The sequence below is a fragment of the Pteronotus mesoamericanus genome, unplaced genomic scaffold, assembly GCF_021234165.1.
Source record: "Pteronotus mesoamericanus isolate MK-2021 breed Mesoamerican mustached bat unplaced genomic scaffold, CSHL_Meso_final contig_726, whole genome shotgun sequence".
NCBI lineage: Eukaryota > Metazoa > Chordata > Mammalia > Chiroptera > Mormoopidae > Pteronotus > Pteronotus mesoamericanus.
The window spans coordinates 338,626-363,377 of NW_026555243.1; the positions used below are offsets into that span (position 1 = coordinate 338,626).

The following is a 24,752-nucleotide window of genomic DNA, read 5'->3' on the forward strand; positions in this document are numbered from 1 at the left end:
CCCAGGACAGAGCGTCTCACAGACCCTGGAGGCATTTGGTAACCCTTGAAGAGAGCTGGCCCATTTGTCCTTGAGCTCAGAGCCCCTGATCATTTCTGAGAAGATGGTGCAGTGTAGGGGTGCACTGTTGGTGTGGTGTGGGTTTTGGGAAGGTGGGAGCTCAGCACAGCTTGGGTGGGCTGCTGCGGTTCTGATGTACAGCTCCCAGCTGAAGCAAGGCCGAGGCTAGTGAGGGAGTGTTTCTTGCACAGACATTATGAGGTTTCATATTTGGGTGCAGGGGCTGTGGGCTTGGACCTCTGTGCCAGGAAAGGCAGGGACACTCCCAAACCATTGCAGGAAACCTAGTCTCCAGCCTGGGGTACATTTCCGAGACCTGGAAGATCATTCAGCACATTTTGTCACATACACCCTAGGGCCCTGTCCCCAGTGGAAAAGTCCTTTTATTAGGCATGAGCAGCCTCTGGGCCCAGGTGTCTCAGAGACCAGAATCTCAGTTCTGATCATGTGATTGGCCTACAGGGCAGGACAGGTGGGTGAGTGGAAGAGACAGGAACGGGCTTGATTTGTAACCACACTTCTCACCCTCTGAGCAATGTAGTCCTCAAGGAAGGACCCTGCAAAGCCTGGAGTGGAGTTGCTGCTGGTGGCTGTGTCCTCAGGAAGCCCCTTCATTTAGCCACACTGGGGTTAGCAGAGGCAGTGGGACCCTGCCTCAGGATGACAGTGGCATTCTGCTGTATTCTGGTGCAAGGTGCTTGCTAAGGACCAGGGTAGATGCTTTAAAGTGAGGGTGGAGGAGCAGGACAACCCGCTAAGGTGGTAGCTGAAGGCCCAGACTAGGGTGGAAGACCCCTGCCCCCTGCAAAGATAATGGGGTTCTTGGGTGGGCGGATACTGAATGGAGAATCTTCCAGACTCAGGCACATTTCACTTCTCTTCCCTAATTGGAGTGCTTGCTCAGGATTTTCAAGTGCAGACCCTCTGTTAATGGTCTTAGAAGCCCCGGGCTCCTAGGTCCAGCTGAGCTTGGGAAGAAAGGTGGATGGCACAGTCTCAGAGCTGGGAGCATGGCGCATTTAATGCACAAAGTCCTCCTTGCGCCAGCCAGCAGGGTCCAGAACTTGGGGAGTTGGGGCTGTTTTGAGGCTGGAGAGGCTCTGAGGGGGCCTACAGCTGCTGCCCACCGGGGTGCAAGTCAAAGGGCCCCACCAGCCAGCTGAGTTGGGGGCTGTGCTGCACGCTCTCCAGCAGCTTTTCCAGCCCTTGCCAAGCCTGGCCTACACTCTCACGGCTCTGGGCCAGGCGCTCAGCTGGCAGCTCTGCGATGGAGCTGGCAGAGGAGACGATGCCATAGAGCTCACAGAGGCTGTGCCGTGCTTGCCTCACACGCTGCTGGAACTCAGCCGGAAGACCTTGGAGGCCAGAGGCCAGGGTGCTGTAGGCTACATGGAGCTGCTGGATGAGTCCACAGGTTCTGGACAAAGTCTCCGACTCTGGCATCTGCAGGAAGAAGGAGAGAGGTGACTAGGGGTCAGAGAGCAGAAGATTCTGGGAGCCTTGGCCTTTTGTACATACCTCTTGGATTCCGGCTTTTTCCACTCTGCCTCTCAGACCTGGATCTGGCCATGGCTCTCCTGGAGCCTGCTTGGCCTTTTCAATCTGGAAAAGCCCAGCAGAGAAATGATGGCTTTTGGCAGGGACCTTTCACACACTTTCCCCCCGGAGCAGCAGGAGGGGCCAGGGTGCACACTCCCAAGCCTGGCCTGGAGCCTTGTGTCTAGACCTTTGTGTGGCATGGTTGCAAGGCTACGAGTTTAGAGCCACCTGTGCCATGATGGGCTTGTCTTTTGCATAGTGGCGATAATACTAAATTCTAATGAGGTCCTCAGTGAAATCAAATAAGATACTGGGATCTTGTCACCCCACAGCTCAAGGACCCCCTGTGGCTCCCCAATGCCTGTTAGATAAAACTAACACCTCACCATGGTCTGTGTGGTCTGCCCCAGGGCATCTGAGACCTTATGTCCCACTGACACCTCATCCCAATCTCTGCATATCACTGAACCCTAGATCCCTGGGCCCCCGCTACCCTGTCCCCACCTTCATTTCACCCTGTCAACCCTGGTTGCCTCTCTGCTCCTTGAACACCCAGCTTGTTATTAAGCACACTTCTCTTTTTAGAGAGAGAAACATTGATTTGTTGTTTCACCTATTTATGCAGTCATTTGTTAACTCTCGTATGTGCCCTGACTGGGTGTTGAACTTGCAACCTTGGTATATCAGGGCAACACTAACCAACTGAGCTACCCAGCCAAGGCTGGGCACTCTGTTCTTACAGCCCTCACTTCCCCCCAGTTCTGCATGGTTCTCTTGGCAGACACAATGTGGCCCAAAGGGATGCCCTCCTGCCTGGCCCAGACCCTCTCCGTGTGGCTGTCTTGTTTCCTTCGCATCCCTGTTGTCTGGAGGTATAGCACTCCCTCCTTATTCTCCATTTCTCTTTTCAGTAGTTTCAGTACCCAAGGTTAACCATGATTTGAAAATATGAAATGGAAAATTCCAGAAATAAACTACATAATTTTTAAATAGCCCATTGTTCCGAATAGAGTCATGAAATCTTATGTGGCCTCGCTCTGTCCCGCCTGGGACATGACTCATCGCCTTGTCCAGCGTATCCACACTGTAGATGCCCCACTGCCTTTTAGGCACAGTAGGCGTCTCGGCTACCAGATCAACTATTGGGGTATCAGTGCTCATGTTTAAATCACCTTTATTTTACTTCATGCCACATTAACATTGCTTTCATTACAGTATAATGGAATAACAATCACACTGCAATGAAAGCAATGTTAATGTGGCATTAAGTATTATTACTGTTACTCTTTCACTGTGCCTACATTATAAATTAAGCTTTATCGTAGGTATGTATATGTAGGAAAAACCATAGTATATGTAGGATTTGGTACTATCTGTGGTGTCAGGCATCTGCAGTGGGTCTTGGAATGTATTTCCCACAGATAAGGGGGGGGAATGCTATTTTTGGTTTGGTTGTCTCCCTCTCTGGGACACAAGCCCTGTGAAAGCAGCGTGTGGTGATCTTAGTGGCTGGCAGATGTTCGATCACTGCACGACAATGGGGAGATGTTTTGAGAATCGTGCCCCATGCAGGGAAGACACTTACCAGACTGAAGGAATCCTCAAGCAGGGCCAGTGTGGCTCTGGCTTGGAACTGGCCGTGCTGCAGGTGGCTCAGGGTGTGCTCGAAAGCTCGCTGGCGGAAGCTGTGGGCCAGGTCACCCAGACGCACGAAGTAGCTGCTCTGGTCTGCTGTGGGTACTCGGGGCTCAGGCTCAGAGGCCGCCAACTGAGCTGCAAAGAAAGATGGGATTACTCAACCAGAAGGCCCAAAGGCCTCCGGGTCTTGGATTGGACAGATGAAAAGCCCTCACTAGGACCTGGGACCCAGCCCATTTTATTTTCACCTTGCTCCTCAGCATTCATAGGGTGGAAGATCTCCCCCAGTTCCTCCAGCTCATCCGGAAGTGTCGTAAAACCCATGACACCTTCATGGCTGCATGTCGTAGCTACACACCCAGCATTTTCCTTGCCCAGGCTGGTGCCTTGTGTGGATGTTAATACAGTAGAAAGAAGGCCATGGCTGTCGGTGGTGGCTTCTCTGGGAAGGTCCTGGTGTGCACATAGAGTGTTTGGGAGGTGGGAGACCCTGTAAGATTCAGCCTCCTGGGGGCTCAGGATAATATCTTCCCTACATTTGTCCAGGTCCCTGTCATTGATGAATCCAGCATAGGAGCTTTCCTCAGAGCCAGGTAACCAGTTCTGTACAGTTCCCACACCACTCTGGACGGCACCTTTGGCCACGCCCATTGCCCCAGTGAAGCCAGTGGACGCCATATCTTTGGTGCCAGTCAGGATGGTCTTGGTTGTGTCCACACCAGTCTTGACAGCAACATTAGCCACGCCCATTGCTCCAGTGAGGCCAGTAGACACTGTGTCTTTGGTGCCAGTCAGGACTGTCTTAGCGGTGTCCATGCCCGTCTGGACAGCACCCTTGGCCACACCCATTGCTCCTGTGAGGCCCATGGACACTGTGTCTTTGGTGCCAGTCAAGACCGTCTTGGTAGTGTCCACGCCAGTTTGGACAGCACCCTTGGCCACATTCATTGCCCCAGTGAAGCCAGTGGACACGGTGCCTTTGGTGCCAGTCAGGACCGTCTTGGTGGTGTCCATGCCAGTTTGGACGGCGCCCTTGGCCACATTCATTGCCCCAGTGAGGCCAGTGGACACTGTGTCTTTGGTTCCCATAAGAGCAGTCTTAGAAGTATCCATGCCAGTCTGGACAGCACTCTTGGCCACATTCATTGCCCCGGTGAGGCCAGTGGCCACCGTGTCCTTGGTGCCAGTCAAGACCGTCTTGGTGGTGTCCATGCCAGTTTGTGCAACACCTTTTGCCGCGCCCATTGCTCCTGTGAGGCCAGTGGCCACTGTGTCCTTGGTGCCAGTCAAGACCGTCTTAGTGGTATCCATGCCAGTTTGTGTGACACTTTTGGCCACATTCATTGCTCCGGTGAGACCAGTGGCCACTGTGTCTTTGGCTCCCATAAGTACAGTCTTGGAAGTATCCACGCTGGTCTGGACGACACCCTTGGCCACGCCCATTGCTCCTGTGAGGCCAGTGGCCACCGTGTCTTTGGTGCCAGTCAGGACCGTCTTGGTGGTGTTCACGCCAGTTTGGACGGCGCCTTTGGCCATGCCCATTGCTCCTGTGAGGCCAGTGGCCACCGTGTCCTTGGTGCCAGTCAAGACCGTCTTGGTGGTGTCCATGCCAGTTTGTGCAACACCTTTTGCCACGCCCATTGCTCCTGTGAGGCCAGTGGCCACTGTGTCCTTGGTGCCAGTCAAGACCGTCTTAGTGGTATCCATGCCAGTTTGTGTGACACTTTTGGCCACATTCATTGCTCCGGTGAGACCAGTGGCCACTGTGTCTTTGGCTCCCATAAGTACAGTCTTGGAAGTATCCATGCCGGTCTGGACGACACCCTTGGCCACGCCCATTGCTCCTGTGAGGCCAGTGGCCACTGTGTCTTTGGTGCCAGTCAGGACCGTCTTGGTGGTGTCGACACCGGTCTGGACAGCGCCCTTGGCCACACCCATTGCTCCTGTAAGGCCAGTGGCCACTGTGTCTTTGGTGCCAGTCAGGACCGTCTTGGTGGTGTCGACGCCGGTCTGGACAGCGCCCTTGGCCACACCCATTGCTCCTGTAAGGCCAGTGGACACAGTGTCTTTGGTGCCAGTCAGAACCGTCTTGGTGGTGTCGACGCCGGTCTGGACAGCGCCCTTGGCCACACCCATTGCTCCTGTGAGGCCAGTGGCCACTGTGTCTTTGGCTCCCATAAGTACAGTCTTGGAAGTATCCATACCTGTCTGGACGACACCCTTGGCCACTCCCATTGCTCCAGTGAGGCCAGTGGCCACTGTGTCTTTGGTGCCAGTCAGGACCGTCTTGGTGGTGTCCACGCCGGTTTGGACGGCCCCCTTGGCCACATTCATTGCCCCAGTGAGGCCAGTGGACACAGTGCCTTTGGTGCCAGTCAAGACCGTCTTGGTGGTGTCCATGCCAGTTTGGACAACACCCTTGGCCACATTCATTGCCCCGGTGAGGCCAGTGGACACGGTGCCTTTGGTGCCAGTCAGGACCGTCTTGGTGGTGTCCATGCCAGTTTGGACAACACCCTTGGCCACGCCTATTGCTCCTGTGAGGCCAGTGGCCACCGTATCTTTGGTTCCCGTAAGAACAGTTTTGGTGGTGTCCATGCCAGTTTGTGCAACACCCTTGGCGATGCCCATTGCTCCTGTGAGGCCAGTGGACACTGTGTCTTTGGTGCCAGTCAGGACCGTCTTGGTGGTGTCCACGCCGGTTTGGACGGCACCCTTGGCCACACCCATTGCTCCTGTAAGGCCAGTGGCCACTGTGTCTTTGGTTCCCGTAAGAACGGTCTTGGAAGTATCCATGCCGGTCTGGACAGCACTCTTGGCCACATTCATTGCCCCAGTGAGGCCAGTGGACACTGTGTCTTTGGTTCCCGTAAGAACGGTCTTGGAAGTATCCATGCCGGTCTGGACAGCACTTTTGGCCACATTCATTGCCCCGGTGAGGCCAGTGGACACTGTGTCTTTGGTGCCAGTCAGGACCGTCTTGGTGGTGTCCACCCCGGTTTGGACGGCGCCCTTGGCCACATTCATTGCCCCGGTGAGGCCAGTGGACACTGTGTCTTTGGTGCCAGTCAGGACCGTCTTGGTGGTGTCCACCCCGGTTTGGACGGCACCCTTGGCCACATTCATTGCCCCAGTGAGGCCAGTGGACACTGTGTCTTTGGTTCCCGTAAGAACGGTCTTAGAAGTATCCATGCCGGTCTGGACAGCACTTTTGGCCACATTCATTGCCCCGGTGAGGCCAGTGGACACTGTGTCTTTGGTGCCCGTAAGAACGGTCTTAGAAGTATCCATGCCGGTCTGGACAGCACTTTTGGCCACATTCATTGCCCCAGTGAGGCCAGTGGACACTGTGTCTTTGGTTCCCGTAAGAACGGTCTTGGAAGTATCCATGCCGGTCTGGACAGCACTTTTGGCCACATTCATTGCCCCGGTGAGGCCAGTGGACACTGTGTCTTTGGTGCCGGTCAGGACCGTCTTGGTGGTGTCCACGCCGGTTTGGACGGCGCCCTTGGCCACATTCATTGCCCCTGTGAGGCCAGTGGATACGGTGTCTTTGGTTCCCGTAAGAACGGTCTTGGAAGTATCCATGCCGGTCTGGACAGCACTTTTGGCCACATTCATTGCCCCGGTGAGGCCAGTGGACACTGTGTCTTTGGTGCCAGTCAAGACCGTCTTGGTGGTGTCCACGCCGGTTTGGACGGCGCCCTTGGCCACATTCATTGCCCCAGTGAGGCCAGTGGACACTGTGTCTTTGGTGCCGGTCAGGACCGTCTTGGTGGTGTCCACGCCGGTTTGGACGGTGCCCTTGGCCACATTCATTGCCCCTGTGAGGCCAGTGGACACGGTGTCTTTGGTGCCAGTCAGGACCGTCTTAGTGGTGTCCACACCAGTCTGAATGGCACCTTTGGCTATGCCCACTGCTCCCATGACCCCGCTGGCCACAGCATCCTTGGTTCCTGTGAGCACAGGTTGGGTCATGCTGAGTCCTCCCTGGACCACACCTTTAGCTGAGTCCATCACATTGGCTACTCCGGAGGATATGGCATCCTTGGTTTTGGTCATTGTGGAGCACACCAGGTCCTTTGTCCCGGAGGTCATCTGGTGAGAAAGGATATGTGTGCTCAAGAGCAGACCTGGGAGGTACTTCCCATCCCAGACTTCTACCCACATGATTCCTGACGTGCCTGGTGAGTGGGATATGTTACCCAGAGGCCCCGTGTCCTCACTGCCCATCTCTGATGTTCCCATGGTTTTCCAGGACTCAGGCTCAACAAGCTTTGTCATAGTATCAAACTACTCCTTCGATTGAATAGATTCCCCATTGCTGAGAGCAGGTCTCTTATACCTTTGGAACCCTTGACAAGGTGCCTTTGCCTTGGGGTCTGCAAGCCATTGAGTTAAATATTTTTGTTCATTTTTAGCAGAATATGAACCTGGTTTGCCCTGTTATAGTGAAGAGATCAAATTGCTCATTAAAATGTGTGTTCAACTAAGTGAAGGGAATGAATGTTTGGAAAAGTAGTGAATGAAAAGTACAGGAACAAGTACTGGGTTCAAGCCACAGGGAATTGTTAATAACTTTATTTTTTAACCTACCCAAGGGCACTTGGGTCATGCTGAGTCCTCCCTGGACCACACCTTTAGCTGAGTCCATCACATTGGCTACTCCAGAGGATATGGCATCCTTGGTTTTGGTCATTGTGGAGCACACCAGGTCCTAAACTACCAAAGGGGTGTAATGGCCTCAGGGTTGCTCCCACTCAGGAGCAGCCATGAGTGTGCTATTTCTACTTCAGTGGTTCTCACGAGGGGCGATCCTGTCCCCCACTGCCCACTCTTCCCCCACTGGGCGATATCTGGGGACATCTGTGGTGGTTCTGACTGTTGGGAGAAGGCGCTAATTGCATTGAATGGGTGGGGGCCTGGGATCCTGTGCAGCACCCCACCGTGCCCAGGGCAGCCTCACAACCAAGAGTGGTCCTGCCCAAATGGCCACAGTGCTGATGCGGAGAAGCTCTGGAGTTTCATCCTCACTACCTGCCTCCTGCCCAGCATTGAATTAAGTGGGAACCTTGGGCTCTGTGCCTGCAGAGATCCAGGTTCAAATCTCAACTCTTCTCTCCCCTCACTGTGTGAAAGCCACATCCCTACTCTGAGCCGGTTTCTGAAAAATGATGGTTAAAACAGCACCTCCCTCAAGGCCTTGGGGAGGAAGCAAGTCACAAGGTACCTAAAGCACTTTGCAGATAGTAGGTGCTCAGTTAACACGAGTGCGGAGGAGCAGAGAAGGCGTGCATAAATGGAGAGGAGGTAAGGGTCTGTTTTCATTTGGGCTGGAAGGACCTGCTGAGGTTCTTCGCCCCGTGAAATGCTAAGATCTGGTTGAGCTGAGGGCAGAGGGAGACTTGGAAGACCAGAGTGGGGGCATGTGCTGGGAGAGGAGTTCCTATCAGGCCTCTGCCCCCTTGCTGTGGCCTCAGCTGGCTTACGCCAGCCCCTTGGCCTGGCCCAGACTTGGGGACAGGATAACATGGTCAGTTCCCATCTATATTCGGGACAGAGGGTGGATGCAGCATGGGTCCATTATAGCCTTTGGCTGCCCTGGGTTCAGATAGCAAGCTGCCACATCCTGCTGTGTGACCTTTGGCAGGTGGCTCAGCTTCTCTGTGCCTCAGGTATCGTGTAGGGTATTATTTATTCCCTCACAGGCTGGTTGGGAGGATTAGTCATTAAGGGGCACATGTAAAGCATGGTGCTCAGAGCCCAACATGTGGTGAGTGAGTTGCTGTTGTTTGGGTCACATGAAGCTAGACAGAGTGAGAGGCTCTCAGCTGTTTGGAGTCTGACCATGCTGGACAGTGAGGCAGTACTGTACCCATTTCACAGATGTGGGAATGGAGGCTCAGAGGGGAAGAGTATGTCTGGAATCCCATGGTAGGACACACAGGTGTCTGCTCTCTCCTTAGGCAGGAAAAAAACACCCCTGAGGGAGGCAGAGGCTGTCATACCAGGCTCTGATAGCCCCTCTCACCTTGTCTGAAGGCGGCGGCATCTTCTCCACCTCCCTTGCCATCTGCTTCAGGTCGGTAGCTGCTACGAGGACAGGAGCTGGTCAGGCACCCCCGGCAAGGCGAGGGAAGCGAGCTGGCATCAGCCACCCTGGTGCCCATTGCGCAATTGACAGGCACAGCCGGAAAGGTCAGGAATGTCCCAGCCACTCCGCCAGGCACAGCAGGAGTTGACATCCATGGCCATGGGCTGGGTTCCCTTCGACCCCCCACCCAGGGTCTCTGTTTCCTGGAGCAGGGGCTCCCTGGCGTATTCTCAGTCTGGGTGCTGGAGGCCCACCCAGGGAGGCCGCAAGAAGAGGAGTCAGCCCCACCCCACCCCTGCTACAGCTGGCAGTTGCCTGTCAGACATGGGTATGTGGAGCAGAAGTCAGCTAGCAAGGGCTCTGGCGCCCAGAGGGAGGCCCAACCCAGGCAGCCACCCCAACCCTGGCCCCCCTGCACCAGCCCCCCAGTGTGCCCTGAGTACCCTGGCTGAAGAATGAGGGTGGGGAGACCCCCAGACTCTACCACCCCAGGGAAGCCACTCTCCCTCTGGGAACCAGGAAAGCCATCCCTGGTAAGTTCATACCTGTAGAACACCCAGTGTCTGGTTCACAGGCACTGCAAACTGGATGATGCGGGGGAGGGGGGCACGGGGGGTACTGCAGGGGGACAGGCTGTGTTTGTACCTCCACTTTTGCTGCTTATGCCACTTTGGTCACACACCTGCCATATTTATGCCTCAGTTTCCCCATCTGGTGCTAAATGAGTATCGCCAGTCACATATAAAATGTCCCCAAAGTGGCCAGGAGTCCCTAATAGATTTCCCATTGTTGGGGTTCCCCTCCAGATCCCCCATCCTATGAACTTGTGTACTCACCCTGGGCCTGGGGGGTAGGAGCGCATGCAGGATCAGCGACTGGCTGGACCTCTCTCGCTGGGTTCCGAGCAGAACTGAAGCCAGGCAGGAACCCCAAGAAGCTGCTCAGGGTCTGTGTGGGGAGGGGCAGCATAAGCAGGGCTGGGCTGTGGTGGGGCGGGGCAGGGGGAAGCACCGGACAGCCCTGGGCTCCCGCACCACCTCAGGCTCCCGCTTGTGAGTGACCTTGAGTTTCAAGCCTCAGTTTCTTCATCTGGAAAATGGGCAGATGCAGCTGGCCTCGCAGGGATGGAGGAAAGGTTTGCCTAGTCTCCAAAAGCGCGCCCCCTCCATGGCCCCCACATCACAGATGGGGAAGTGGAGGCTCAGAGAGGGGCTGTGGCCCGCCCACAGTCACACAGTAGGAAAGGAGCCAAGGTCTGTGTGAGCCACCCTTACCCTCCGCTAGGGATAGGAGAGGACAGTTAGCACGGTGGGTCTCAGAGCCCTCCCATCCCACCCAGAAAGCTCCTCTCAGACCCCAGGGCTGTGGAGGTCACCTTCCCAAGGTTCCGGGGGATTCCAGGCCTGAGCAGGGACCTCCCTGTTCCGGACCTCCCCTTACCTTGCCCTTGGGTTTGGGCTCCCGGCCTCCTTCCCCTTGAGCAGACATGTTAATACTCTAAGCAGCTGGAAGGGGGCAGAGAGGGTTTGTAAGTGGCGGTTCCCGGCCTCCTGCCCCATACCCATACCCCCAGACATTCCCAGACGCCCACCTGGAGCCCTGGCCTCACTCTGACATTGCTCACCTGGACTGTGTGAGGGTCCTTCGGAGTGACGGGTGGTGCAGCTGGCAGCTGGCTCTGCTTTCAGCTCCCAGGCCTTATAGGGTCTGGGGCAGGCGCAGGCCTGGCCTGCAGAGGCAGGCGGCCAGCGGGCTGGGGGGCGGGCCCTGGGCAGTCACATGCCCGCCTGCCCGGCCCAGCATGGGCCCTGGGCCTGCACCTTTCCCCTTCTCTCAGTATTGGGCCACATCTGCCCACAGCACCGCCCCCACCAAGCTGAGTGAGTCACAGGCCATCCTGTGTCCCTGAGACATGGCCTGTATGCCCTCCTGGCCTATTTTAACCCGTAAGATGGGCATGGTTCAAATCTCAGCTCTACTGGGATGCCTTGGCCTCAGGTTCCCCTTCAGACTTCTCACTGTGGCCCACAATATTCTCTTTTCCTTGGCCCTCTCCCCCTTGATCACCCCAGCCACAGGGGCCTTCTCATTGTTCCTCCAAATCCCCAGGCATGGTCCTGCCTCAGGGCCTTTGCGTGGGCTTTCCCCTCTGCCTACTACACACTTCTCCAGGCACCCACACACTCCCTCTGTCCTGTGTTCCCTGCAGTAGAACAGTATCTGGCACACAGTTGGCACTTAATAAATGTTTAGTTAAATGGACCAACAGGGTGGTTGTGAGTGTGAAATAAGTCACACATGTGACCTGTTTATCCCTGTGCCTGGTACTCAGCAGGTGCTCAACAGGCATTAGCTTAGCATTGTCCAGGCAGAGAGAAGCAGCGTCTGTCCTCAGCAGGGAGGGGACACATCGCTCTTGGGAAGGGACTTCCCGTGAGAAAGGAGCCAAAATGTAAAGGAAGACAGAGCACTGACAGAGCGGGGGCAGCCTAAGAATGAGAACCAGGCCTGGTAGGCTCAAGCCCATCCAAGGCAGCTTCCTGGAGGAGGACTTTTGTGCCTGAGGCCACAGAGCCAGGAAATGGCAGAAAGAGGATTCGGATCCAAACCCTGAGCCTGTGTGGAGAGCGACCTGTCTGTGGAAAGGTGCACAGGTGACCAGAGACGTGGCTGCCATGCCCTCCCTGGGTGGTTTCCCTCCTGCCAGGCCCTGAAGCAGGGATCCCAGCCATGTGCCCATGGCAGCTGGGGAAAGGCCCAGCTGGTGGCTCTGGGCTCTGAGCTGGGAGAAGGGAGGGTCCTGTCTCTGGGTCTAATGACCCCGGGGTTGTCTCCTTGGAGCCTTCACTGTTTGCCAAACAGTTAAGGAACCAAAGGGGAAATCCCTAAATCTCTCTCCAGCCAACACTTCCTAAAGGTGACATTGGGATGGGGGGGGGCCTGGGGGTGCTCCTCCCCTCAGGGCAGCCACAGCACACTGAGGGAAAGGGGAACCCAGCAACAATAATAAAAATGATTGTGAACACCAAGTCAGGTCTTGTCCCCTTCCAACCCACAGCCCTCCAGGGCTTCCACCTCCCTTGGGGTAAAGGCCCAAGTTCTTCCCGTGGCCCATAGGCCTTGATGACCAGCTCCTGACCTCATCTACTCCCTCTCTCCCCCTCACTCTGCTCCAGCGACATAGGCCTCTTTACTCTCCAACAGGCCAGGCAAGGCCCTGCCCCAGGGCCTTTACATAGGCTGTGCCCCTGCCTGAAATGTTCTTCAGTCTTTGCTCTTTATGTCACCTCCTATTTAAAAATATGTATCTTGAACCCCCACACAATTCCCATTGTCCTTCCCTTTTATTTTTCTCATCATTCTAATACTAAGAAAAGTAATTTACTTATATTTCTTGTTTATTGCCTGTCTCCTACTGTATTGTCAGGTCATAGAGGGTGGGATTTTTATCCATTTTGTTCTCTGCCATGTCCCCAAGGCAGAGAAGTGCCTTGCACACAGCAGGTGCTCTTTAAATATTTGTTGAATGAACAAATGAGTGACTAATAGCTTCTGTGGGTGAGGTGTTTACTAGGATTGGGCACGACTTACTCATTTTGCAGGGGAGAAAAATGGGTTCAGAGAGGGGACATCGCTTGCCTTCCCACAGCAAGGCTGGGACCCAACCCCAGGCTGACAGGGGGCCCGGGAGGTTCCTGAACAGGGGCAGAGAATTGAGTCTGGCCAGTGGGAAGTGGTCAGGGCTGAGTCCCAGGGAAGCCAGGGGCCACCCTGACCTCATCGAATCAGACTGTGGTTTCCCAACACCCTGCCTGGCCACCAGGGCCTCTGAGGGGCAGCCAAGTATGTAGTCAGAGCATGGGAGGGCCCCCATGAGACTGCCCTGTGGCCCGTGCTCTATTTCTGTCTGCACAATCCCGGCCCATGCAGAAACCACAGCAAGACCAGCTCCTGGGGGTCCAGGGGGGTGGGTGTAGGAGGGGCTGACCCATATAGCTTCTTTCTTCTCAGATCCTGCTCCCTATAGTTTCCAAGGCATTCGCTTATACTGAAGGGTGAACATTCACTATGGGAAGCACATCTGAAGGGGCAACGCTTAACCCAGGTGGGCTGGGCACCAAAGGTGGAGCTGCAGATAGGATGTCAAGCTGGTGGGGGCGGGGGGGCATCACTACTTTCAGATCTTGAACCTTGGCTTGTGCCATGTGGTCACACATCCCTGAGGCCCCTCGCACCCTGCAACTGAGACTCCTCCAAGCCAGAAGAGGCCGTGGGCCTTTGGACAACATGAAGCACCTTTATTCTGGAGAGCATACCCCAAACAGCAAAGCAAGTGGGTCTAGCAGGCCCAGCTGGTGTACCCTGGCATCTTTGGGGACCTCTCAGTCCAGGATGTGCAGGCTGGGGGAGCAGGGGAGTGTCACTTTTCAAAGCCCCAAATAGAAGCCATTGGGCAAAATGTTTCTCTGAGGAGATTTGACCAGCTTTTTGGGGTGAGGGAACAGGTGACCGCAGACAGATGAACCCGGCTGAGGACTAGTCAGACCTGAGTTAGGCTCATGTCCCCACATGTCCAAGGGAAATATTGGGGAGGATCTGATATCAGTGAAGCTGGCCTAGTTTCAGAATTCCGCTGGAACCTCCAAATCTGTGCCTAGGCCAAGGTTAAGGCATTCGGTGTTAGTGCTTCATCATGACCACTAGGGGGCAGCAGGATCTGGAGGTGTAGGCAGCCTCCCGCTGCCTCTGGCTGCATCAGGTCAAAAGTCCAGTTCTGGCATCAGGGTGTGCTTGGGACGGCTGGGGGGCTCAGGCTCCTCCTCTGGAATGTCCTCCGGGAAACCTGTCCTGTCCCGGTGCTGGGCCTGCCAGGCTCTTTGCTGGGCCGGCCAGTCCAGGTGTGCCCAGCGGGGATCAGGGCCTCCCACGACCTCATCCACTAGGTTCTCTAGGTCGGGTGGGGGCTCTGACCGCTCTAGGAGAATGGGCGAGAAGGGCCCCACAAGCCAGGGCAGCGGCACGGCCTGAACCACCAGCTCTAGCAGCTCATCCACACAGGCGTGGGCCCGAGCCACTCTGCCCCGTCCTTCAGCCAATGCCGCCGCGGGCACGTCCCCGAAGCAGCGCGCATCGGCAAAGGCGGCCTGCAGAGCATCCGCGCTGCGCCGCACCTCAGCCACCTTCTCCTGGGCGCCCCGGGGCAAGCCCCGCACGCTGGTCTCCAGTGCGTCCACTGAGCTCTGTAGCTCCTGCATCAGACTTCTGGACAGCACCAGCGTTTCCAGCTCTGCCTGCAGGGAGGGTGGAAGGGACGGGGCCTCAGTGTCCCAGATGGACACATGCTGAGACCACAGCCCTGCCTCAGTTTCCCCATGGACACAATGGTATTGTCACCCTGACTCAGTTTCCTCATGGACACAATGGGACTATCTCCCTACCTCTGTTTCCCCCATGGACACTCCAACCAGGTGACCTCACCAGTTGGTTAGACACAGCTCGAGACTGGCCCCTGGCAGCCCTGGGCGGATCCAGAACCACTCCATACGATCCCACCGTTGTACCTGGCTGCGGCGGCGGCCATTCTGTGGGGCACTCAGGTTCCAGTCCTCCCACAGCTGGTGCACTTTCCCAGGGCGGGCCGGGGCAGTGGGGGTCACCCCGCACCGCACAAGGTCAATCTGTGGGGACCGGAGAAGTCGTTGTCAGAGGTGGAGAACTGGGGGGAGGGGGTTGAATCTGGCCTTATTAGCGTCTAGGGAACACCTGCGTGCAAACTGCCACACCTGCGGATCCAGCCTGGCCAGCCTGTTCACTAACTCCTCTGCCCTCCGGCAGACCCTGCAATATGTGGTTCCTCTGAAGCTCAGACTCACTGCCAGGCATTTGCTCATGCTGGTCCCTCTGCCAGGTACACTCTCCCCTCCACCCCATCTCCCTTCCTAGTTTGCTCCAATTCTAGTCTAAATGCAAACTTCACCCCTCCAGGAGGTCTTCCCTTCTCCCCTCCTGGCTGGATGGATCCCTCCTGTGGGTCCCACAAGCACCTGCCGTGTTCCCCATTGTAACCTCGATCCCCCTACTGGACTGTGAGCATCCTAAAGGGGCCACTGTGCCTTCAATACCCAGGGCAGGGCATGTATTAGAAGATGAACAGAAATAAATCATGTCCCATCAATACAACAGAATATTACTGAGCCATAAATAGGAAGTTCTGGTACATGCTACAAAAATGGATGAACCTTGAGAACATTACGCTCAAGAAATAGACCAACTCAGGTGCTCACGGGCGCCCTCTGGTGGCTGCTAGGGGAGGACAGATGGGTCCGGGAAGATAGCTGGGGGACCAGGTGAGCCATCGTCGGGGCTGGACCCAGGTGGATAGAGGAGGAGGAGGGAGATGTGAGTAGATTGAGGATAGACTTTGAGGATGGAGCTGACTGATAGTATGGCTGATGTGTCAGATGTGGGAGGGGATGAGAATGTGGATAGAGAACCCGGAGCTGCAGGCAATTGAGATGGGGAGAGGGGATGTGGGATAAGTTGGTTGACGCATCTAAACTTATCAAGCCCAGTAAGCAAGAGCTGTGATGTCCCTTTGCAGCTTCGAGGGATGGAAAATGGGGGAAGAAACTGGTTGTGAGCTGGAACCTGAAGGATGGAAAGGATTGGGACTGGTGACAGGAGAGCGAAGGAAGAGGTTAATTTCTCTCTCTCTGGACCTACCTTAACTGCCTATAAATTACAACTTCTTCTCCACAAAACCCCTTCCTTACTTCGCATGCTGACTCTTAGCAGCCCCTGAGCTTCCCCGGCCCCAGGCAACCCTCCTCCCCAACATCAGAGCCAGAGGCAGCCGAGCCCAGTTCTGCCTCCCCCTTCAGTCTAGCATAGGACCAGGTCCTCAGCTGGTGCTCAACCCCATGCTTACTGGCCTGCATTACAGGTGGGGGCAGGCAGAGGGCTCTCACCAGCTCCAATGTCTCCTGCAGCTGGGCCAGTGTGTCCTGGGCACGATGTTTCTTCTGCCTCAGTTTCCCCAGAGAGTGCTCATATGCCAGGTGGCGGAGCCGTGCTGACAGGGAGCCCAGACGCACAAAGTAGCCCTGATGTCTCCTTTGCTCTTCCACTGAGCCCACTTCTGGGCCTTCAGCTTCAGCTGCCAGCGCCTCTGGAGGACAGGATGGGGGACAGGGGATCAGCGTGGACACCACCTCCATGTCTGTTCACCCTCCTGGGTGATCAAGCCCATGGGCTCCCAAATTTATAGTTTCCCTTTATCAATATCCACTCATTCAGCCTTCCCTAAACCCTGTGACGTAGACATTCATTAGCCCCACTTCACAGATAGGGAAAACTGAGGAAGAGAGAGGTGAAGTCCCACAGTGTGCAAAAAGCAAAACTGGGACTTGAACCCAGGCACCCTGGCTCTGGACTATTCTTAAAAAAAAAAAAAAAAAAAGGTTTTATTTAGTTTTAGAGAGAGGGGAAGGGAGGGAGAGAGAAAGGGAAAGAAACATTGATGTGAGAGAAACATCGATCAGTTGCCCCTGGCACACTCCCAATTGGGGACTGAACCTGCAACCCAGGTATGTGTCCTGTCCTGGAATTGAACCTGCAGTCTTTTAGTTTGTGGGACAATGTCCAACCAACTGAGCTGCACCAGTCAGGACGAGGCTATTCTTAACCTATCTATTAAACTGCCTCTTAAAGAATATATCACAAGTGTCTGGCACACAGTAGGTGCTTCAAAAATGCCTCACAGCCTTTGTGCTGAGGAGGAAGTATGTCAACATGGTTTCTAGTGCCATAAAGCAGGGGTCGAGCAGCCAGATTGTGTCCAGGACCAGCAGACAATATTAGAACATTGGAGAAAGGCTTTAAGGGGGTAGATGCTATTTAACCCAAGTGTGTCATTTTTCAAGGCAAGCCAGAAATTGGGATGTGTAGGACAATATCTGATTATTAAATGCATGGAATAAATTAAAAGATTTTAAAGGCATGGTACAGGCCCGACAATACAATTTGGAGGGCTACCAGTTTGAGACCATGACCCTCTCAAACCTTTAAGCCAGTTATGCCCTTGGGGTCTGGATGGTCTCTGTCTAGTAAGATGTGGGCCAGGGGCCATGGAAGTGGAGAGGGAGGTCAGGGCTGGGCTCCAGCCCCCACGTTCCTGCTGATCTCTTATGTCCTTGTGTGAGTCCTGAACCTCTCTGGTCTGTACCCTACGGGCATGTGGACTGGGCAGGAGGCTTTAAGGGTTGGGTGGGGAGGGCACTGGTCTCACCAAGCTCCTCCTCGGTCATGGGCAGGAAGTGGTCCACCAGCTCCTCCGACTTGCCCAGCACGACGTCCACAGCATGGCTCATGGAACGCTTTAGCTCCACACTCCAGCGCCGGCTCTGCCGTGCCAGGCCCACCATGCCTGTCATACTGCTGGCCACTGCGTCCTTGGCTGAGGTTACCACCTAGATGGGGGGTGGGGGCCCAGATCCAGGTGCTGTCAGATTCTGGCTCCCTTCCCTGGCCCCTGGGGCTAGGGGTCAAGGATTCCTGGCCCCTTCCTGGCTCTGGGCCTCAATTCCTCCTCTATAACTTGGAGAAAAATTAAATATCTCCCTTACAAGGTGGTTGAAGGGGTTACCAGCACCTACTGGCACATATTAAGTGCTAAATAAATATAGGTGCCAATTATTTTAATCTGGCTGGTGTTTTTTGATCTGGTCCCAGAGTCTGGCTGGCAGAGCATTTGGGGCTGGACCTAGGGGGAGGCAGTCTTCCTCCCTCCCACCCCCAGCCCCTGCAGTTCCCCACAGTCCTATGGTCTGGTGCTGTACCATCTCTGAAGGTTGCTGGAGAAAGGGTAGCTTCTCCTCCAGCTTGTCCAGGCCTCTGCAGGCAAGATCATTCACTGTAGCCACTGGAAAGAGAGAGAGAGAGAGAGGCAGGGACAATCTGGAAGATGAAGAAGGAGATAGATACACAGAGGAACATAGGAGGGAGGGCTGGAGCTGGAGGGAGAAGCAGAGGGAAAAAGAGAGGAGATACGGGGGAGGGGGGGAAGAAGGGTGGGAGGGAGAGAGACAGGGAGAGGTCAAGGAAGGCCTACTTGGCAGAGGCAACCTGGCTGGTCCCTAATGGGCTGCGGACCCTGAGGGTATGGGTGGGTCACCAGGCTGGGCCCCGCCTCCTCTGCTCTCCCCACCTCTGCCCTGCCACCAGCTTCTGCCAGCACCAAGGTGACTCCACACCCATGTTCAGCTCAGATGCCACAGCGAGCAGGCTCAAGGTCACTCAAGCCAGCAAAGTAGGTGGGGAAGCCCTGGGCTGGGACCCTCAGGTGACTCCCTTCTTCAGTCGGACATGAGGCCAAGAGTCTTTCTGCCCTCCCCTGCATCAGGCTGTCAGGGTGGACTCCTGGGCTGGTCACAGGTCTGGGGAGGTGTAGGGCTCAGGGCAGGTGGAGGCAAGGACAAGGGGGCAGACGGGAAAGGGAGGTTGGACAGGCAAAGGGGACCCAAGGCACAACAGGCCAACCAGCAAGGGCGGAGAACATCAAGACAGATGGGATGGGGACAGAGGGAGGGGACCACAAGTAAAATGCCAAGGGCAGATGACAGCCAGGGGATATAATATAATATACCAACAGGTAGAGGAGAAGTGGGACAGGCAAAGAAGGGCTGAGCGAGGATAACACGGATGGATGGGGCAGGCAGGCAGACTGAAGTCACAGAGGATGGGCAAGGCTGAGGTGGGACACCCAGGTCACGGGGTCCACCCCGGGGCATGTCATGCGGATGGAGCAGGAGAGGGTGGAACCACAGGCAACCACAGGACTCTCTGGCCAGGGGGACTCACGCTGAGGCTGCAGGTGGCTGATCAGTGGCTGGGCGTGGTCCAGGGCGCTGGTGGTGAGGCTGCACACGCAGTGCTCGGCCAGGCGGCAGGCAGAGCCCAGCAGCGGGTGCCTATCCTTGGCTGCGCTATAGGCACCCGAGACGGCAGTGCATGTGGCCTTGACCAGGGGCAGGGCCACAACTCGCTGCACCGCGCTCTGTGGGAAGGGGAAGCATCAGAAGGGCCCACAGGGAGATGGGAGTCTCAGCCACACTTCAGCCCACTTCCTGTCTATGGGCCAGAATGAGGGGTGGGCAAGAGTTGAGGGAGTGTGTATTGAGCACCTGGCTGTGTACAGCAGAGGAAACCCACGTGAAGGTACTCACAGGCTCCTGTTCTCAATAGCACACACACAGCGGGACGAGTTCTGAAAGAGTCTGGCAGCTAAGGGCACACAGCCTCTGGGGCAAAACTGCCTGTAGTCAGCTCTGGTCCGGCCACCTCTGAGCTGTGTGAGCTTGGGCAAGTGAGTGAACTGCTTGGGCCTAGGTCTCCATTCTGTAAAACTGGTTTCTAGGGCTATGATCAAAACGCCCGGAGCCAGTGTATGTGAAGCACTTGGATCAGCGACTGATGCAGAGCTGGTGCTGTGAGTGCTGCTATTGTTGTTGTCGTTAAGAGTGCCGTGATGCCGAACACAGGAATAAGGAGATGCGGGTGAGGAGATCCAGAGCGGGAGAGGGAAAGGTGGGCAGAGGCAAGGTTTCTCTGTGCCCCTCTGGGAAATGGTAGGAGATGTAGAGATGCCAGGCTTCATGGTCCAAAATGCCTTAAGAGTGAGGTGTTGGCATCGAAGGCAGAGGTGTTAGGGGTACCCAGCTTGCAGCCGTGCAGGGAGGGACTGTACCCCATCCTTCCCCATGCCCTGCTCCATAAGAGGTGGAGCCCCTCACCGGATGGTCCTGCTCCCACAAGCTGGATCTGCGGCCCGGAGCCGCCTCATCCTCTGACATGCCTGCTGCGGACAGGGTCACCTGAGGAGCAGGACAGAGTGAGGGGGTTCAGCCCTCCCAGTTCCCTCCCAGGCCTTGGGGTCTGTCTGGAGCCTAAGAGCCTCTGTGACTCCAGGAAGTCTTGTTCCTTCTTGGGGCCTCAGTTTCCTCATCTGAGAAATGGAGTAATGATAATACCTACCTCAGAATGTCATGAGGAGCACAGATAGTGCATGCACAGGACTCTGCGCACAGTAGTGCACATGAGAGAGCCTCTGGCAAGGGGGTGGCCCTGTAGTGATTCAAAGCATGGGCTCAGAGTTTGAATCTTGCCATTATCTGCTGTGTGACTTTGGGCAAGTGCCTTCACCTCTCTGGGCTGCTTCCTCTTCTGCAAAGTAGGGAAGGTCCCTGCTGTCCTTCTCCCGGACAGAGCTGCACAAGCAGCCCCCTACAGGGATGCAGGCAGTGGCTGTAGAATCCCAATAAACCCAGTCAGTTTGACAATCAGGAAAACTGAGGCACACAGCGGTCTACTCCGAGCCCAAGGTCATTCAGCTTAAGTTTGACTCAGAGTAGGGAGTTTGACCTCAGACTCCCCGCCTGCAGTTCATCCCCACCCCTGCCTTAAGTGCCGTGGTCCCCGCCCAGCTGGGTCCTGAGCTTCAGCCAACTGGGCCAAGGGTCTCAGCCACCTGCTCTGGCCCATCACCTCTGTCTTGCTGGACCCTCGCCCCCGCACCCCATTCCGGGCCCCCGGGCCTGCGGAGCGCTCCTGGACGCCACCCGCGTGGCACTCACCCGAGTGTGCGCAGCCTCAGCCCCCAGGTACCGTCACGGACCCCAACTCGGGCTCCAGTCTCCGCCCCCTGCCAGCCCCGCCCGCCTTATAGTGGCTCTGGAGGCGGAGCCTCCGGGGATCGACCAATAGAGAGAGGCCGTGCGGGGGCGTGCCGCTGGGGCGGGGTTCCAGGCTCGCTTGCTCCTCTCGGGTGCTCCCAGAGCCGCGTGCAGATGCCAAAGCAGCTTGGAGGCGCTGGATACCCAAGGGTTGAGCTACTTCCGTGACACCCTCAGTGGAGGGCGATCATAGCTCCCACCTCCTCGCCCAGTAACCTCAGGCAAGTCCTTAACGTTGTTCTGTTTGTTTTTTTTTAAATCTGCCACTTAACTAAACCAGGAGCCAGGCCGGCCCGTTGCCTCAGATCTTCGTTTTACAGAGGAGCAAATTGAGGCTCAGAATGCGTAAACCACTTGCCCTGGGCCCCACCGCGACTGAAGGATTCGATTTAAACCCAGCTCTACCAGGCTCCAGACCCTGGCTTTTTCATCATCATGCCTGGATTGACCACCAACGGTCATGACACCTCCCAGGGATCTGAAAAACCTGAGCCTGGCCCAAAAGTTCCCATGCCCCCCAAATGTGACCCTGTTCCCACTATACCCAGCACTGTGTCAGCAGGTGGCTCCAGGTTCTGAGTCGTGAGAACACAGCTCCCTGGGCTTCTGCCCATCTGTTCAGCCTCATCCAGTCTGCCCACACTTGCCCTGGGTGGCTGCCCCCTGGGTTATCACTGGCCAGCATGACAAATTGTTTGGAGACCTGAAGCAATCTGGTTTAATTTAAACCTTCCCCAGGGCACAAGCTCTGGCAGGAATCCACCAGTAAAATGACACCCGGGGCAATGGTCAGGGTTTTATTTCCAGTTAAGCCTCAGGATAGAAGGGAGGAGGAGGACCAGCCACAGGCCACCAGATCCCAATTGCCATCCATTTGGAATTTCAAGTTCAGCACCCCAAGCCCTGGGCCATGCCTCTCTTCCCTCCTTTACCCTGGAGACTTAGGAAGGTTCAGGAACACAGCGACTTGGGAGATGCAGGCACACAGTGAATGCTACTTTGTTCAATTCTGTTTGACAATTATTTATTAACCCCCTTGGGCCTGACCTCTGACTAAGTGATGAGTAAGAGGCAACTGAGCCCCAGGCTCACTCAGAGAGCCCCCCAAACTGGGAGAGAGCCAGGGCCAGATAGAGACAGCCCCGGTGTGGCCAGGGCTGAGCCAGCGGGAGGGCAAGGGAGCCAAGGGAACTGGGAGACCAAGAGATCTGGAAAAGGGAGCGGGTGTTCCTAGAAGAGGGTGCAGCTTGAGCAAAGGCAAGGAGGCTGCAGAGCCTAAGAAGTGTTTTGGGAAGCACCGGCAAAATGGGTCTAGCAATTATGGAAATCCTGCCTCACCCTTAAAAGGAGGGGATTAATTGCTTAGTGGGGTGCAGTGTTCTGCCACGCCATCCCTACCCATTTCCACCCCAGCCTCAGGCTTCAAATGGGATATGGCTGCAGCCAATAGCGTCTTGCCCTTCATGGCTTTAGGCTCAGCACAACATGTGTGATTCCGGAAGAACATCTTGTCTTTATTGTCCACAAGCCACTGATAGAGGTCGTCCAAGTTCTGGTCGCAGATCCAGGGGTTACCGGAGATGTCAAAGCCATCCTTCATGTCCCGGGCTGCTCCAGGCTTCCCCAGGGATGTCCAGAGCCCCCTGGGCACACTGGTCAGTAAATTGTTGGAGAGGTCCAACATGTCCAGCTGCTTCAGACCTCGGAAGGTGCTGGCCGCCACCATGGCCAGCTGGTTATTACTCAGGAAAAGGTGGTGCAGGTTTGGCTGGGGCACCAGAAGGCCTTCTTCGAGTGTTCGCAATCTGTTGCCTTCCAGGTGCAGCCGTTCCAACTTCAGGGGGCCCCTCAGAAGGTCAGAGGGCAAAGTTTCCAGTTGGTTATGGCCAAGGTTAAGGATGCGCAGGTCGGTGAAGTTGGCCAGCAGCCTGGGGGGAAGTGTCCGGAGGCGGTTTCCAGATAGATCCAGATGCCCCAGGGCTTTCAGGCCATACAGCCATGAGGCTTCCAGGACTTCCAGCTGGTTTTCTGTCAGCACCACGGTGTGGAGGGCAGCTGAATTCTGGAAGAGGCCCGGGGACAGCTGGGTCAGGGCATTGCGGGTGAGATCGAGCACTTTCAGCTGAGGCACAGGCAACAGAAACTTGGCTGAGAGGTTCTTCAGCCCATTGTTGGAAAGGTGCAGTTCCTGGAGGTTAGACATGTCCCGGAGCATGTCGGGTGGCAGCTGGGTGAGGTTGTAGAACTCCACAGCCAGGTAGACGGTGTCAGCTCGGAGGTAACTCAAAAATTTTGCAGGTGGTTGGCAGTTGACAGAGCTGCCATTTTCTAATTGGAACACTTGGCAGGCTTCAGGATTTGGGGTGACCCCCTGGGCTGAGGGGGCCACAATTATTAGCAGCAGGAGCAGGGTTCTAGAAAGACAGGGTTCCAAGCCCCCTGGGCTGCAGGCAATGACAGAAGGCACTTATTGAGCCAAAATAAAAATACACCCAGCTCAGTGAAAATATACCCAGAATCTGCCCCCTTCTTCTCATCTCCACTTCCACCCCCCACGGCCATGCCTTCTCATTGCTCTGCTGGATAATGCAGTCACCACCTCCTCCTCTTCACGTTTTAAAGGCAGAGCCGGTGAACTCCTACCCATCCTGCAAAGCCCCCAACTCCAATGTTCCTTTTTCCATGAAGCCTTCTCTGACTTTCCCAAGCAGTACTCTCAGTTTCCCCTCTGTGCTTCTCCTCTTTCTGTTCAGCCCTGACTAAACCAGGTTAGGCTGTGTCCAGCTCTGTCTTGCTTCAAGCACTCAGGTACAACCCAGGGCTCCAGGTGCGAATGGGACTCTGAAAATGAAAAGTGCCTGAAACTGGTTTGGGGACAGACCTTTGGCCTTGGGATTGGGTGGTTTACTGTTGGCACTGAAACCCTGGGAGGGCTGGGGCTTCTGCTCCTCCCGGTCCCTGCTGCAAGCCTCTGACGTTGGGGGTGGGCTTCCACTCCCGGCCTGGGGCGTGTGCAGGTGAGTGTGCGTATGGAAGCAAGCCTGTCCTAGTCAGAGCCTGAGCGTTGGTCTGTTCCAGCCAGTAGGCCTACCGTTTGGCCCTATGACTTCAGCGGTCAGACAGAAAGTCTGTGCTCTGCCCACTGTCCAAGTCTGCCCAGGAACAGCGGGGGGACCTACCTCTGGTTTCGCTCTGGGCTCCAAGAGGACATGGTGGCCTCTCTCTTTTCCATCTAGGTTCCTTTGGTTCCTAGGTGAGTTGGTCTTATACCTGCCTGGGCTGGGGGCAGGGGCACCAACCATAGGGAAGGCCCACCCACATCCTGTTCCTGATAGTGGCTAAACCTGAGCCAGGCAGGGGAAAGGGAGGGGCCAGGATTGCAAAATTGTTTCCTGGCAGGGGGAGGACAGCAGAGGGTCTGTCCACCCGTCTTGTCCCTGCTTCTGCCAAGTTTTCCTTATCTTGATTCCTGCTTTCAGGAAGCGGGCACCCTTGAGCCTTTGGGGCTGAGTCCCCACTCCCCCCAACTGGGGAATCAAGGGTCAAGCCTGGCAGATGGGGACAGTTCTTTGAGCAAGAGGTACTATTTATGACACATTTGAGCAACCAGGAAGTGCAGTGAAGAGAACAAAAAACACTTGTCTTGAATTTATGACATGTTGTTGGATATATTTTTATTGAAATAATTTTTA

At 55.7% G+C, this 24,752-nt stretch overlaps 3 protein-coding genes across 8 annotated transcripts; all 3 read right to left on the reverse strand.

Moving 5' to 3' along the window:
• Positions 1–396: 396 nt before the first annotated feature.
• PLIN4 (perilipin 4) lies at positions 397–11,072 on the reverse strand. Of its 4 annotated transcripts, none has more exons than XM_054582841.1 (8): positions 10,956–11,072; positions 10,772–10,836; positions 10,168–10,279; positions 9,269–9,330; positions 3,486–7,335; positions 3,185–3,372; positions 1,579–1,662; positions 397–1,503 (listed from the first exon to the last, which is right to left on the reverse strand). In XM_054582841.1, the coding sequence occupies exons 2-8, from the start codon at positions 10,817–10,819 to the stop codon at positions 1,171–1,173; spliced, it is 4,677 nt and encodes a 1,558-aa protein (XP_054438816.1). In that variant the 5' UTR covers positions 10,820–10,836; positions 10,956–11,072; the 3' UTR covers positions 397–1,170. The 4 variants fall into 4 exon arrangements, with proteins under 4 accessions (XP_054438816.1, XP_054438817.1, XP_054438815.1 ...); XM_054582842.1 differs by having other exon boundaries at positions 9,269–9,327; positions 10,923–11,036; XM_054582840.1 differs by having other exon boundaries at positions 10,923–11,036.
• Positions 11,073–13,608: 2,536 nt separating this feature from the next.
• Positions 13,609–21,631, reverse strand: PLIN5 (perilipin 5). 3 transcript variants are annotated; one of them, XM_054582849.1, is made up of 9 exons: positions 20,962–21,014; positions 20,363–20,632; positions 20,122–20,202; positions 19,190–19,385; positions 18,169–18,251; positions 17,619–17,799; positions 16,300–16,499; positions 14,893–15,009; positions 13,609–14,622 (listed from the first exon to the last, which is right to left on the reverse strand). In XM_054582849.1, exons 3-9 carry the CDS (start codon positions 20,179–20,181, stop codon positions 14,092–14,094), a joined length of 1,368 nt encoding a protein of 455 aa, XP_054438824.1. In that variant the 5' UTR covers positions 20,182–20,202; positions 20,363–20,632; positions 20,962–21,014; the 3' UTR covers positions 13,609–14,091. The 3 variants fall into 3 exon arrangements, with proteins under 3 accessions (XP_054438824.1, XP_054438822.1, XP_054438823.1); XM_054582847.1 differs by lacking the exons at positions 20,363–20,632; positions 20,962–21,014 and adding an exon at positions 21,605–21,631; XM_054582848.1 differs by lacking the exon at positions 20,363–20,632 and having other exon boundaries at positions 20,962–21,024.
• A 473-nt stretch (positions 21,632–22,104) lies between these two features.
• LRG1 (leucine rich alpha-2-glycoprotein 1) lies at positions 22,105–24,360 on the reverse strand. The gene is made up of 2 exons (XM_054582850.1): positions 24,240–24,360; positions 22,105–23,504 (listed from the first exon to the last, which is right to left on the reverse strand). Exons 1-2 carry the CDS (start codon positions 24,290–24,292, stop codon positions 22,415–22,417), a joined length of 1,143 nt encoding a protein of 380 aa, XP_054438825.1. The 5' UTR covers positions 24,293–24,360; the 3' UTR covers positions 22,105–22,414.
• Positions 24,361–24,752: the final 392 nt, after the last annotated feature.

Excerpts from the sequence above, each read along its gene's own strand:
- LRG1 (XM_054582850.1), bottom strand. The coding sequence starts at position 24,292 with ATGGAAAAGAGAGAGGCCACCATGTCCTCTTGGAGCCCAGAGCGAAAC. Across the intron at positions 23,505-24,239 it reads AGCCCAGAGCGAAACCAGAG|CCCAGGGGGCTTGGAACCCT; the intron begins GTAGGTCCCCCC and ends CATTGCCTGCAG.
- PLIN5 (XM_054582847.1), bottom strand. The coding sequence starts at position 20,181 with ATGTCAGAGGATGAGGCGGCTCCGGGCCGCAGATCCAGCTTGTGGGAG. Across the intron at positions 19,386-20,121 it reads TGTGGGAGCAGGACCATCCG|AGCGCGGTGCAGCGAGTTGT; the intron begins GTGAGGGGCTCC and ends CCCTTCCCACAG. Across the intron at positions 16,500-17,618 it reads CATGACCGAGGAGGAGCTTG|AGGCGCTGGCAGCTGAAGCT; the intron begins GTGAGACCAGTG and ends CCTGTCCTCCAG.
- PLIN4 (XM_054582841.1), bottom strand. The coding sequence starts at position 10,819 with ATGTCTGCTCAAGGGGAAGGAGGCCGGGAGCCCAAACCCAAGGGCAAG. Across the intron at positions 7,336-9,268 it reads TGCCGCCGCCTTCAGACAAG|ATGACCTCCGGGACAAAGGA; the intron begins GTGAGAGGGGCT and ends CTTTCTCACCAG. Across the intron at positions 3,373-3,485 it reads TATGAATGCTGAGGAGCAAG|CTCAGTTGGCGGCCTCTGAG; the intron begins GTGAAAATAAAA and ends CTTTCTTTGCAG.